The sequence below is a fragment of the Otolemur garnettii genome, unplaced genomic scaffold (genome assembly GCF_000181295.1).
Source record: "Otolemur garnettii isolate 467f Iridium unplaced genomic scaffold, OtoGar3 scaffold00003, whole genome shotgun sequence".
Lineage (NCBI taxonomy): Eukaryota > Metazoa > Chordata > Mammalia > Primates > Galagidae > Otolemur > Otolemur garnettii.
This window is the reverse complement of record NW_003852398.1, coordinates 33,067,093-33,080,081: the sequence shown is the minus strand read 5'-3', so window position 1 is coordinate 33,080,081 and position 12,989 is coordinate 33,067,093. Positions and strand designations below refer to the sequence as shown.

The 12,989-nt window shown below is 39.1% G+C and overlaps 1 protein-coding gene across 4 annotated transcripts in view; it reads left to right on the top strand.

Moving 5' to 3' along the window:
• ARHGAP26 (Rho GTPase activating protein 26) overlaps positions 1-12,989 on the top strand; it is a 431,922-nt gene that overhangs the window by 115,113 nt on the left and 303,820 nt on the right. For all 4 annotated transcript variants that reach the window (XM_023515652.1, XM_023515656.1, XM_023515658.1 and 1 more), the window contains 2 exons: positions 524-625; positions 7,146-7,256. In XM_023515652.1, coding sequence (XP_023371420.1) covers positions 524-625; positions 7,146-7,256 — 213 coding nt within the window. The remainder of the gene's footprint in view (positions 1-523; positions 626-7,145; positions 7,257-12,989) is intronic.

Sequence of the window (12,989 nt, the reverse complement as noted above, 5' to 3'; positions counted from 1 at the left end):
AAAAAAAAAAAAAAAAACCCACAAAAAAACAAAGAAAAAAACCTTTTTTTTTCAATTATTCTATAGCTTAAAGACTCATACGTGATATTATGCCTATAAATAAGGGCTTTTGAATACTATGAAGGCTGGATCTAGCTTTGGTCCAGACTTGTCTCATTCAAGCTGTGAAGTAGCTCTTCTTTCTTTGGTATTAGCTTCACAGGGGACCTCCCCCTTCTGACTTTGAGTCAGATTCACAATTGAAGATCTTAGAGGGGGAGTCCTGTCTTTGCCACTACTAAATACTGGTATTTGCGCCCTATTCTGGCATTGTGCTAGTGCCTCTGTGATAGATGCTGAACCCCGTGAGGCTGTTGAGGGTGGTTGTGTGGTTTAGTGGGCAATGTCTGAAAAGTAGGCCCCGAGTCACTGCTGTGCTGTGTGCTCTGAGCTGGGAAGACCGGCAGAAAGATCTTGAGAGGTGGGTGATGCTTTTATTCCTTCAACATTTTATTCTTTTTCTCCTCTCCTCTTTTTTTGCCAGGAAGCCAAAAAGAAGTATGACAAAGAGACAGAGAAGTATTGTGGCATCTTAGAGAAACACTTGAATTTATCTTCTAAAAAGAAAGAATCTCAGCTGCAGGAGGTAAGAAACTTCACCAGTGTCCTGAGTAAAGTGTTGACTTTTTACATGGTGCTCTGGATGTGTCCTGGTTGCTCTGTACCAGAAAGTCTTGGGGTTAGAAAAGACCCTGGAACCCAGGAGCTTGATCTGAGCCCTGATGCTGGATCACCTTTGTGTCTTCCTATCCTTCCTTCTTGCCCTGCCTTTGTGGCTTTCCAGTCTGTCAAGAGTGTAAGATACTATTGACCAACACTGCTGCCTCCTTGTTGAGCAGTCCTAATTGCTAGACTGTGCTTCTTCATTTCAAACTGACGTCTCATCCTGTTTCTCTCACCCTTGGCCTTCATTCTGCACTCTGTCGCTTTACCCTTTGCCTTTCTGCCTCTTATCTGTGATTTGAAATGTTAGCATCTGAAATGCCTTGGTCAGCCTTCCTTAGTATTGATTTTTTTCATTATTTCAAACAGTGCTTGATATTAATTTTCCTTTGCTTTGCTTTCTTCCTTGCTTTACTGACACACATGTTTTACACTTTGGTAACCTTGTTTCAGGAAAATAAATTCTTCCACCTGCTCTTTGTTTTTCTGGATTTGCATGGGGTTTTAAAAAAGTAGCCCCTTGGAAAGACAAGACAGCTTTGTAGTCATGGGGTTGTGACTATTTTTATTTAGTTCATGAAGGCTTGCATGGTAGGGGAGTTTGTTTCTGGAAGACAGGGCAGTTTCCTAATGGAGGCTTCAATTTGGCTTCACGAATGTCATCTTATTAAATGGGCTTGACCTTTCTCATGGTACATGCCAAAGAGAGGCTGTGGTTTCCGGGCTAGCCCTCATTCTTAAATTTTGCGTCTTTTTGAGCAGATACCATGCCAGTATTTCTCTTAGGTAAATGTTTATCTGAGGATGGTAGGGTCAAATGTTGAAAGATGAAGGGAGCTCAGGAGATGGTGGAATCCGGTCTCCCCCCTCCGACCACAATTTGTTAGACATTGTGGGGAGGAACATGGTGTTCTCAGAACACTGCTTTGAAATGAGTATTTAATCCAATTCTTTGGTGATGAGGACTGATGATTCAGTAATGATGACAACTACAGCAACAGCAAGGGTTGATAATTGGGTTTGCAGATCTATTCTGGAATAGCCTACAGATAGGAATTGACTATTTGGTGTGAGCTGTATAAAGTAGAAAACACTAACTTTTTCTTGAAGATCTTGTGTCAGAGTAGGGAAAAAGAAGCAAAAGCAGAGGAAGTGATTCTTGAAACAGCAGAGCTATTAGGCAGATCTTGTCAAGTGTAACTGAGAAAACGAAATAAATTCTTATTTTCAAGGGATATATGGTCAGAGTCAAGGTGAAAGTTCCCCTAGTTCCTCTTGAAGCTTTGCCAGAAAAACCAACTTGGAAAAGGCAGATTAAGTAGAGAAAAGGCATATAGATTTATTCAATGTGTATACATGGGAGTGAAGGCCCCCAAGATATTGGGGAAACTGTTAATTTTAGGCTTAAGTTCAACAAAGAATGGATAGCTGCATAGAACTATGATTGAATAAAAAGGGTATGATCTAGTGTTAATAGACTGAGTGGAGAAGCCCAGCTAGACCTGTCTAGAGTCTTGTTTGGCCTTTCTGAGCATGTATTCCTTCCTTCTGAGTATGACGCAGGACACTCTAGAGGTGGGAGGGGCGGGTCTCAAGACCTACGGTCAAACAAAGTAGGTCAAATGGTTTATGGCCATATTTTACACAGAAAGACAGAGGGACAGTTAGGCTAACATTTTCAGGTTTTATGGCTGGCTTTGGGAAAAGGGGTTCTGTTTTCTGTGACCCTTCTTGGGGAAAAGTGAATCTAGTTTCTATGATTAGTATCAGGGGCAGAACAGGAGTTAGAGACAGATGGGTAGGAGAAGGCCGGAGAAAAAGCTTCTGCTTCTGAGGCCTTAATTTGGAGTATTGTTTTCTGAGCTCCAACAATATAAAGTTGGGAGTTGCTAACCCAGCTCCACACAGGGTAGAAGATATCCCCAAAACATGTAGATTATCCATGATGGCCATGTAACTCCATTTAAAATCTATCCTGATATCCTCACTTCTTAGTTATCATTCTAACAGCATCGGTTGGCATTTAGGATTTGAAAACATTTATACTTAAGGGAAGTGTTTTTATTTATTTATTTATTTTTTTGAGACAGAGTCTTACTTTGTCTCCCTTGGTAAGAGTGCTATGGCATCACAGCTCACAGCAACCTTAAACTCTTGGGCTTAAGGAATTCTCTTGCCTTAGCTTCTCAAGTGCTAGGACTACTGGTGCCTGCCACAATGCCTGGCTGTTTTTTTAAAGATGAAATCTGGCTCTGGCTCAAGCTGGTCTTGAACTCCTGAGCTCAGGCAATCTACCCACCTCAGCCATTCAGAGTGCTAAGATTACAGGCGTGAGCCACTGTGCCCAATTTAAGGGAAGCCTTTTTGGCTACTGCTCACAGTGGCTAGATCTGCCCAGTCCTGCGGTTTCTAAGCAGTTATAAATGATGGATTAGATGACCAGGTACATTAGTGCAGCTATTCAGGTAGCAAGTGTGTGGTTGTTTGAACACCTGCTGATCCTGGGAGGCCCATAGCACAGTCTTCCTGTAGGTATGGCAGTCTCCAGAGTAAGGGTGATTCTCCACCAGGTCGATTTTCTCTGTCCCAGATATTGCTGACTTGGTCTCGGATGAGTCTAGTGTTTTCTTTTAGGGCCATCCTGATGCCGTCTCCCTCTGAGGTGTCACAGTGTTGAGACCAAACAGTGGGCTGGCAAAGGGGGGATCTTGCTTCAAGATCTCTTCTGCCATGTATTTACCGTGTTGTCTGGGGCAAGTTACTTAGATTTTCTGAGCATTGTTTCCTTTATTTCTAAAACACTCATGAAGTATGTGTCCAGCGTATGTCATGAATAAGAAGGCAAGCTGTAATTATACAAATTGGGAGTATTATCATCACTGTGCTGCTGGACTGTTCGGCCATTCCCTGTTCCCAAATTGGATGTCACTCTTCCTGACCTGCCAGTTATGTATCTCAGTGGGTGTTTTTTCATGCTGTCTGTTTCAGTCCTCTGTGTTCTTGTCTTTTAGGGATTCAGATTTCTGAGTGCTGTGAGGATGAGGATTGGGCTGCAGGTCTTTCTCACAAGTCCTGATCTGTTTGGGTCAATTCTCAAGCATTGCTTTTTAGTTGTACCTGAACTAAATCGAATGGGATAAAACCTGATAACATCAACAGTAGTGATACTACTATTCCTGCCACGAATCACTGTAGACCAGTAATAGCAGCAGGCATAAGCTGAATGCATATTTATGCCCCAGGCATAGTGTCAAGCACTTTACATGAATCCTCACAATGGCCATCTATTTTACACATGAGGAAACTGAGGCTCGGAGATGTTCAATAGCTTTCTGGTAGCTAGTCAACCCTGGCACCTGGCTATGGGGCCCTTTTTCCTTAGCCCAGGTGGCTTCTACTTGTCAGTCACAGGAGGAGTGGTGGGGCTCTGTTGCCTGCCAGCCATTGTTATTCAGCACCTATGTCAAACAAATGGAATTGGAGAGAGGAGGGACCTTGGATTATCCAGTCCAACCTCCGTGAATTACATTTGAAGGGACTGAGCTCCTTGCAGAGGTCAAGTGATTTGCTCATGGTGTTTCAGCTAATTAGTAAAGATTTTCTTCACATTTATTAAAAAATCAACTTTTATGAACATTATTATTAAACACCTGATACATCTTTGGTGAAATCTGCTACCTTTGTTTATCCAGAATTGTTACCTGATTTGGGGGCTCAGAATAGAATGCTTTTAAATTCAAACCCATCTTTCAATCCCTGGAGGTGGAAATCACAGGGCTTGATGTGGAATGATACTGCCATCTAGTGGACGATTTAAAAAAAATCAATGACTTCTTCAATGACCAAAAAAAAAAGCTCGCATAAAAATAATTTGTTCGACAAATATTCATTGGATGCTTCTGTGAAAGTCTGTCCAAGGCACTGGGTGTTCTGTGGAGACTGAAATGAAAGATCCACCATTAGAGAACTTACAATTAAGAAGAATGTCTCTTCCAAGAAGCACAGAGTGATTTGCAGCTTTTCAAGTGATAGTCAAGGAAACTCTCTTGCCTGGTCTTCCAGGTGGAAGGGAATCCTGACTTACAATTTCATTGCAGGGAATCTAAGGATGTGATAAATTCTGTACCCAGAGTTAGTGAAACATACTGTTTTACCTAAGATCTTTTCCTTCTTTTTCCTTTGAAGATGGATTTTTTCCTAGGTGTTGGGACACTGCAGGGGCATGCCTTTGGTGCTGACTGATGGCCACACAAAGATCAATTTACTCATTTTACAAGCATCTATTAAACACTTACTATCGACCAGGTGCTATTCTGGGCACTGGGATAGAAAAGTGGAAAAAGTAGACAAGGTCTTTGTTCTCACTGACTTTATATTCTGTAGGCAATACACAAGAAAAGAAAGGACTAAATAAAAATTTTACATAGCGATAAGGAAACAAACACATTGGGAGATAAGAGAGAGATTCCCCTGATAACCTATTTAAAATAATGTGCCCCACGGTCCTGGGAGGTGGTAGAGCCTGGTGGTTTAAGGATGATCCAAGGGTCTTAGAGGCGGATTCACCAGGACAGAAATCCTAGCTCTGCTGTGTACTAGCTGCATGACACGTCAAGTTCTTTAATAGTAGTGGACTTCATTTTCCTCCTGTTAAGTTAGGGAGAAATCTAACATCTTTACAGGAAGTTATTGAGGATTAAATAAGGTAATGTCTATGCAGCTATAGGCATGGTTCCTGGCACAAAGTAGTGCTCAGCTAACCGTTATCATTATTATTTATTTTTTGTTTGTTCTAAGGATCTGATTAATTTTAATCTTGTGACAGAAACTATTTGGGCTAACATCATGTCCATTTGTCTCACTCATTTACTTTTTAAAAAAATTGATAACATAATTGTACATATAATTGTAGTACACGTGACATTTGGATACATGTCTATAATGTATACTAATCAAATCTCAGTGTATTTAGGATATCAATCACCTCAAATATTTATCATTTCTTTGTGTCAGGAACATTTCGCATTTTCTCTTCTAGCTATTTTGGAATAGTCAATATATTGCTGTTAACTATAGTCGCCCTACAGTGTTATCAAACACTGAAACTTATTCCTTCTGTCCGAAACTGTATTTTTGTACCTGTTCACTGACCTCTCTTGACCCCCCTTATGCCCCCTTCCCAGCCTATGGTAACTCATTCTGTTCTCTACTTGCACAGTTTCAGCTTCCACATATGAGCGAGAACATGTGATATTTGTCTTTCTGTGCCTGGCTTTTTTCACTTAGTATAATGACCTCCAGTTCCATCTATGTTGCTACAAGTGACAGAATTTCATTCTATTTTAATGACCAAATAGTATTTCCTTGTGTATATATACCACATTTTCTTTATCTTGTTGTCCATTGATTTTATGCATTATATCTTGGCTATTGTGAATGCCATGGTGCTGCCATAAACAGATGGGTACAGGTCGCCCTTTGATATTCTCATTTCCTTTGTTTAGGATATATGCCCAGCAGTAGGATTGCTGGATCATATGGTAGTTCTATTTTTAGTTTTTCAAGCATCCTCCATACTGTTTTCCCTAATGGCTGCACTAATTTACATTTCCTTCACACTGTGTAACAGTTCTCTTTTCTCTACATCTTTTCCGGCATTTGTTATTTTTTATACTTTCTGTAATAGTCATTCTGACGGGTTAAGATGATACCTCATTGTGATTTTGATTTGCATTTCCCTGATGTTGGGCATTTTTTCATATACCTGTGTCCATTTATATGTCTTCTTTTGAGACGTGTCTATTTGGATCCCCTGCTTATGTTTTTAAATTTTCAGATTAATACGAGGGTGCACACAGTTACCCTGCTTGTTACGTTGCTTGCATTTGTAAGGTAAATTCTGAGTTGCAGGCGTTTCCTTCACCCAGGATATGTGCCATATACCTGTGCATTGTTCCCCTTGGGTGGATACCGGCCGACCCCTCTTCTTCCCTTCCCCTTTCTTGAATTTACTTGAGTTTTTCTCTCATGGAAGCAGGTAGTTGTTAACCTACTAGTTTCAACTTGGTATTGAGTGTTAGTATTGAGTGCATGCAATGCTTGTTTTTCCATTCTTGTGATATTCTCAGACCACGTTTTGCTGTTTAGTTGTTTGAATTCCTGATAGCCCTTTGCCTTTTTAACCTATAGTTCTCTTTGAGGGCTTTTTTGGTCTTTGTCTTTTGAAAAATTATATGGATTTTAGGTGTACAATGTAAATACCTACTGTATATGTTTTGATATTCATAGTGAAATGGTTATTATAGTTATTGTTCTTCTTCCTGTGTCATGCTATTTGATTTGTTTTTAAAAATCATATGCAGAGATTATTTTCTGGCCTGCTTACTGAATGTTCTCCTGGGGTAGTGACTTGATTTTTCTCTTAAATTCCATCTTGTTTGTAGGCAGACAGCCAAGTGGACCTGGTCCGGCAGCATTTCTATGAAGTATCCCTGGAATATGTCTTCAAGGTGCAGGAAGTCCAAGAGAGAAAGATGTTTGAGTTTGTGGAGCCTGTAAGTAGATGTTTCGGGCTTAATGGTGTACCCATACTCTCATCTCTACCTCTATTCCACCTACCTGGTCGGCTACAGAGTGTGCTAAGTTGTTGTGAAGAAGGTTGACAGTCCTGATGCTGTGCCTTCTGCTCTGTCATCTGGCTACCCTGGATTCTTCCCAGCAGCCACTGGACACCTCGCAATGATGGAGACAGACCATTCAGCAACGGCTCCTTCCTCCAGCTCCCAGTGTTATGCTGTATGCTTCCAGGTGGAGGGAGGGGAAGTGGGAGTGCAGAGAGGAGTTGTTTTTATCTTGCTGGGAAATAGTGATTATGCCTTAACTTTCCTTCTCTCTCTCACCTTCCTTCCTCCGTCAAATATTCAGTTGGAATAGTAATCCAAGGAAATAGCAAAATATACATATTGCTTTTCCCTTTTTGTCCCCCAGGACCAAAGCCTGTCCTGATCCTATTTAGGTATTAAAAGGTATTGTATAAAGTGCCTTGTCATAACCAGAGTAGCATTGAGATTCTGCTGCGTGTACCATGATGGCATTGGGACTTGGGCACAGTGTCCCAGTGGGTACAAAAGATTGCAGCATGGGAAAGAAAAGGTCTGCTTTGGGTTCAGGCCACACCAGCACAGAGTCGTACTGCTCCACTCTGCTGTGTGTGGCACCAGTGTGGCGAATGCACAGCAGAAATACTTCAGGGAATCACCAAAGTAGCATATGGACCTCAGGTGAAAACTCATGCAGACCATGCATTTTCCAGCCAAAATGCAGCCACTGGTTTAGACTCAAGCCTGGGGTCTCTGTATGAATAAGATTTTTTTTTTTTTATTGTTGGGGAGGGTGCAAGAAACCAGGTTACATTGATTGCATTTGTTAGGTAAAGCCCCTCTTACAATCATGTCTTGCCTCCAAAAGGTATAGCACACACCAAGATCTCACCCCTTCCCTCCTTCCCTCTCTCTGATCTTCTTTCCCCGACTCCTCCCTCCTTCTTTCTTTCTCTGCTCTCCCCTTTCCCCACACTCACCGTGTCACTAATTGTCCTCATATCAAAATTGAGTACATAGGATTCATGTTTCTCCATTCTCGTGATGCTTTACTAAGAATAATGTGTTCCACTTCCATCCAGATTAATACAAAGGCTGTAAAGTCTCCATTTTTTTTAATGGCTGAATAGTATTCCATGGTGTACATATACCACAGCTTGTTAATCCATTCCTGGGTTGGTGGGCATTTAGGTTGTTTCCACATTTTGGTGATTGTAAATTGAACTGTAATAAACAATCTAGTGCAAGTGTCCTTATGGTAAAAGGATTTTTTTCCTTCTGGGTAGATGCCCAGTAATGGGACTACAGGATCAAATGGGAGGTCTAGCTTGAGTACTTTGAGGGTTCTCCATACTTCCTTCCAAAAAGGTTATATTAGTTTGCAGTCCCGCCAGCATCTGCAGTTTTGAGATTTTGTGATGTGGGCCATTCTGGCTGGGGTTAGGTGGTATCATCAGGGTGGTTTTGGTTTGCATTTCTCTAATAATTAGGGATGATGAGCATTTTTTCATATGTTTGTTAGCCATTTGTCTATCTTCTTTAGAGAAGTTTCTATTTATGTCTCTTGCCCATTGATATATGGGATTGTTGGCTTTTTTCATGTGGATTCATTTGAGTTATCTATAGAGCCTAGTTATCAAGCTTTTGTCTGATTTAAAATATGCAGATATCCTTTCCCATTGTGTAGATTGTCTATTTGCTTTGATTGTTGTCTCCTTAGCTGTACAGAAGCTTTTCAGTTTACTTAAGTCCAATTTGTTTATTTTTATTGTTGCAATTGCCATGGGAGTCTTCTTCATAAAGTCTTTCCCCAGGCTGATGTCTTCCATTGTTTTTCCTATACTTTCATTGAGGATTTTTATTGTTTAATGCCTTAAATTTAAGTCCTTTGTCCATCTTGAATTAATTTTTGTGAGGTGCAGGTCTAGTTTCAGTCTTTTACATCCAGTTCTTCCAGGACCCTTTATTGAATAGGGAGTCTTTCCCCCAAGGTATATTCTTGTTTGGTTTATCAAAGATTAGGTAGTTGTAAGATGTTAGTTTCATTTCCTGATTTCCTATTCGATTCCTAATGTCTATATCTCTATCTTTGTGCTAGTACCATGCTATCTTGACCACTATGGCTTTGTAGTACAGCCTAAAATCTGGTATGGTGGTGCCCCTGTCTTTGTTTTTATTACTAAGAACTGCCTTAGCTATATGGGGCCTTTTCTGGTTCCATACAAAATGCAGAATCATTTTTTTTAAGTCTTGAAAATACAATGTTGGTATTTTAATAGGGATGGCATTGAATCGATAGATTGCTTTGGGAAGTATAGACTTTGTAACAATGTTGATTCTTCCCAGCCATGAGCATAGTATGTTCTTCCATTCGTTAATATCCTCTGCTATTTCCTTTCTTAGGATTTCATACTTTTAATTATAGAGGTCCTTCACCTCTTTTTTTAGGTATATTCCTAGGTATTTCATTTTCTTTGAAGCTATGGTGAAGGCAGTTTTGTCCTTAATTAGCCTCTTATCTTGACTGTTATTGCGGTATGCAAAGGCTACTGACTTGTGGCCGTTGATTTTATATCCTGAGACATTATTGTATTTTTTGATGACTTCCAGGAGTCTTGTGGTTGAGTCTGTGGGGTTCTCTAAGTATAAGATCATATCTTCAGCAAAGAAGGAGAGTTTGATCTGTTCTGCTCCCATTTGGATGCCCTTTATTTCCTTGTTTTGCCTAATAGTATTGGCTAGAACTTCCAGCACTATGTTGAATAGTAATGGTGACAGAAGACAACCTTTTCTAGTTCCAGGTCTAAGAGGAAAAGCTTTTAATTTTACTTCATTCAGTAAAATATTAGCTGTGGGTTTGTCATAGATAGCTTTGATCAGTTTAAGAAATGAGCCATGTATGCCTATACTCTTCAGTGTTCTAATTAGAAAAGGATGCTAGATTTTATCAAATGCTTTTTCGTATTGAGAGGATCATATGGTTTTTGTTTTTGCTTCTGTTAATACGGTGGATAACGTTTATGGACTTGTGTATGTTAAACCAGCCTTGCATCCCTGGGGTGAAACCTACTCGATCATGATGTATGACTTTTTTAATGATAAGCTGTAATCTATTGACCAGGATTTTATTGAGAATTTTTGTGTCTATATTCATTAGTGAAATTGGTCTCAAATACTCCTTTTTATTGGGTCTTTCCCTAGTTTTGGTATCAGGGTGACGTTTGCTTCATAGAACGTGTTGGGGAAGTTTCCATTCTCCTCAGTTTTTGGGAATAATTTCTGCAGTATGGGAATAAGCTCTTCCTTGTAGGTTTGATAGAATTCTGCCATCTGGAAGCAGATGAAGCCATCCAGACCAGGGCATTTTTTTGTTGGAAGATTTTTTATTGTTTCTTTAATCTGAGTGCTTGAAATTGTCCTGTTCAGGAGCTCTGTTTCTTCCTGGCTAAGTCTAGGGAGAGGGTGTGATTCCAAATATTGATCCATTTCCTTCACATTGTCCAAATTTTGGGGCATGCGTTTCTGGTTAGTATTCAGAGATGATCTCTTGTATCTCTGTGGCATCAGTTGTTATTTCTCCTTTATCATTTCCTTCCTTCCTTCCTTCCTCCCTCCCTCCTTCCCTCAGTTTGGCCAGGGCTTGAACCCTTGGCATATGGGGCTGGTGCCCTACTCCCTGAGCCACAGGCGCCATCCCCCTTTATCGTTTCTAATTGAGGTTACTAGAGATTTTACTAGAAATTTTACTTTTCTATTTCTAGTTAGTCTGGCCAAAGGTTTATCTATTTTATTTATATTTTCAAAAAGCAACTTCTTGTTTCATTAATTTTCTGAATGATTCTTTTGTTTTCAATCTCATTGATCTCTGATTTAATTTTGGATATTTCTTCTGCTGGGTTTAGGCTTAGATTGTTCTTCTTTTTCCAATTCCATAAGATGGCTTGTGACTTTGTTGATGTGCTCTTTATGTTTTTTGAATGTAGGCATCTAAAGCGATAAATTTTCCTCTCAGAACTGCTTTTGCAGTATCCACAGGTTTTGGTAGCTTGTGTCTTCATTGTTGTTATGCTCAAGGAAGTTAATGATTTCCTCTTTTATTTCTTCCTGCACCCAACTGTCATTCAACAGAAGGTTGTTTAATTTCTATGCCTTTGTGTGGAGTTGAACATTTTTTTGGAGTTGAGTTCCACTGTTAGTGCCTTGTAGTCTGAGAAGATATAAGGTAAAATTTCAGTTCTTTTGATTCTGTTGAGGTTTGTTTTATGTCCTAGGATATGATCAATTTTGGAGAATGTTCCATGGCCGATGAAAAGAATGTATATTCTTTATCTTTGGGATGGAGTGTTCTATATGTGTCTATCAAGCACAATTGTTCTAGGGTCTCATTTAAGTCCCTTATATCTTTGTTTAATTTCTGTTCAGAGGGTCTGTCCAGCTCCATAAGAGGAGTGTTAAAGTCCTATGTTCTTATGGTGTTATAGGATATCATATTGCTTAGACTGAGTAAGGTCTGTTTCAAGAATTTGGGAGCATTTAAGTTGGGTGCATAAATATTTAGAATTGAAATGTCTTCTTGTATTTTTCCTTTGACCAATATAAAGTGACCATCTTTGTCTTTTTTGACGTAAGTTGCTTTAAATCTACATGTATCTGAAAATAAGATTGCAACTCCTCTTTTCTTCTAAATTCTGTTTGCCTGAAAAATTGTCTTCCAATCCTTAACTTGGAGTTTTAATTTGTCTTTTGGAGCTAGGTATGTTTCCTGCAGACAGTATATGGATGGCTTGTGTTTTTTAATTCAGTCAGCCAATCTATGCCTCTTCAGTGGGGAATTCAAGCCGTTAACATTTATTGAGATAACTGATAAGTATTGCAGTGTTTTATTCATCTTATTTTGTGAGAGTCCACTGCTTAGTTTTATCTTTTGCATCATTATGGAAGTTAGATTCTGTCTTTTAATTTCTGAGTTCTTACTTTGCTGTTGATCCATTGTGATAGTCAGTGTGTAGAACAGGTTGAAGTATTTCCTGTAGAGCTGTTCTTATTGTGGCGAATTTCCTCAATGTTTGTATATCAGTAAATTATTTGATTTCTCTATCTATTTTATTTTATTTTTTTTAAATCTTTGCAATTATTAGTTTATTAGTATAATCCAGGACTCAGATGTTCAGTATTCCTCCTGAAATTACATAAACAAATGGAAATGGAAAGAATCCAAGTCAAAATTATATAACAAAAGAGCATGCCATCACAAAAGCATGTAAAATTACAAGAAGACTATTTTAAAATACTGGCACTTTAAGAGAACGATAATCTCAAAAATCACAAAATTTCCAAATTGTTCCCTAAACTGCTAAGCAGATAAACATGACTCTAATGAATGAGTGTGGGTTTTGTAAGGGAAAACCAAATTCAAATGAATTGAATAACTTGTATTAAGATGAGAAGTTTAAGTGTCTTCTTTCCTATCAATTTGATTTAAAAAGGGACAAACCCCAATACATGAAAATATAATTGATTTTAAATGTGGCATTATTTTAAAGGGTGGCCCAATTAATTAAAGATACTCTTACTGGAGAATCTGAAGTTTCCTGAGCAGTTCATATTTAAGTAAATGGGAAAAGACATTTACAGCCAGCACTTTCTTAGTAACTTTGCCATCAACAAAAAATGCAATATGGCAGTCTT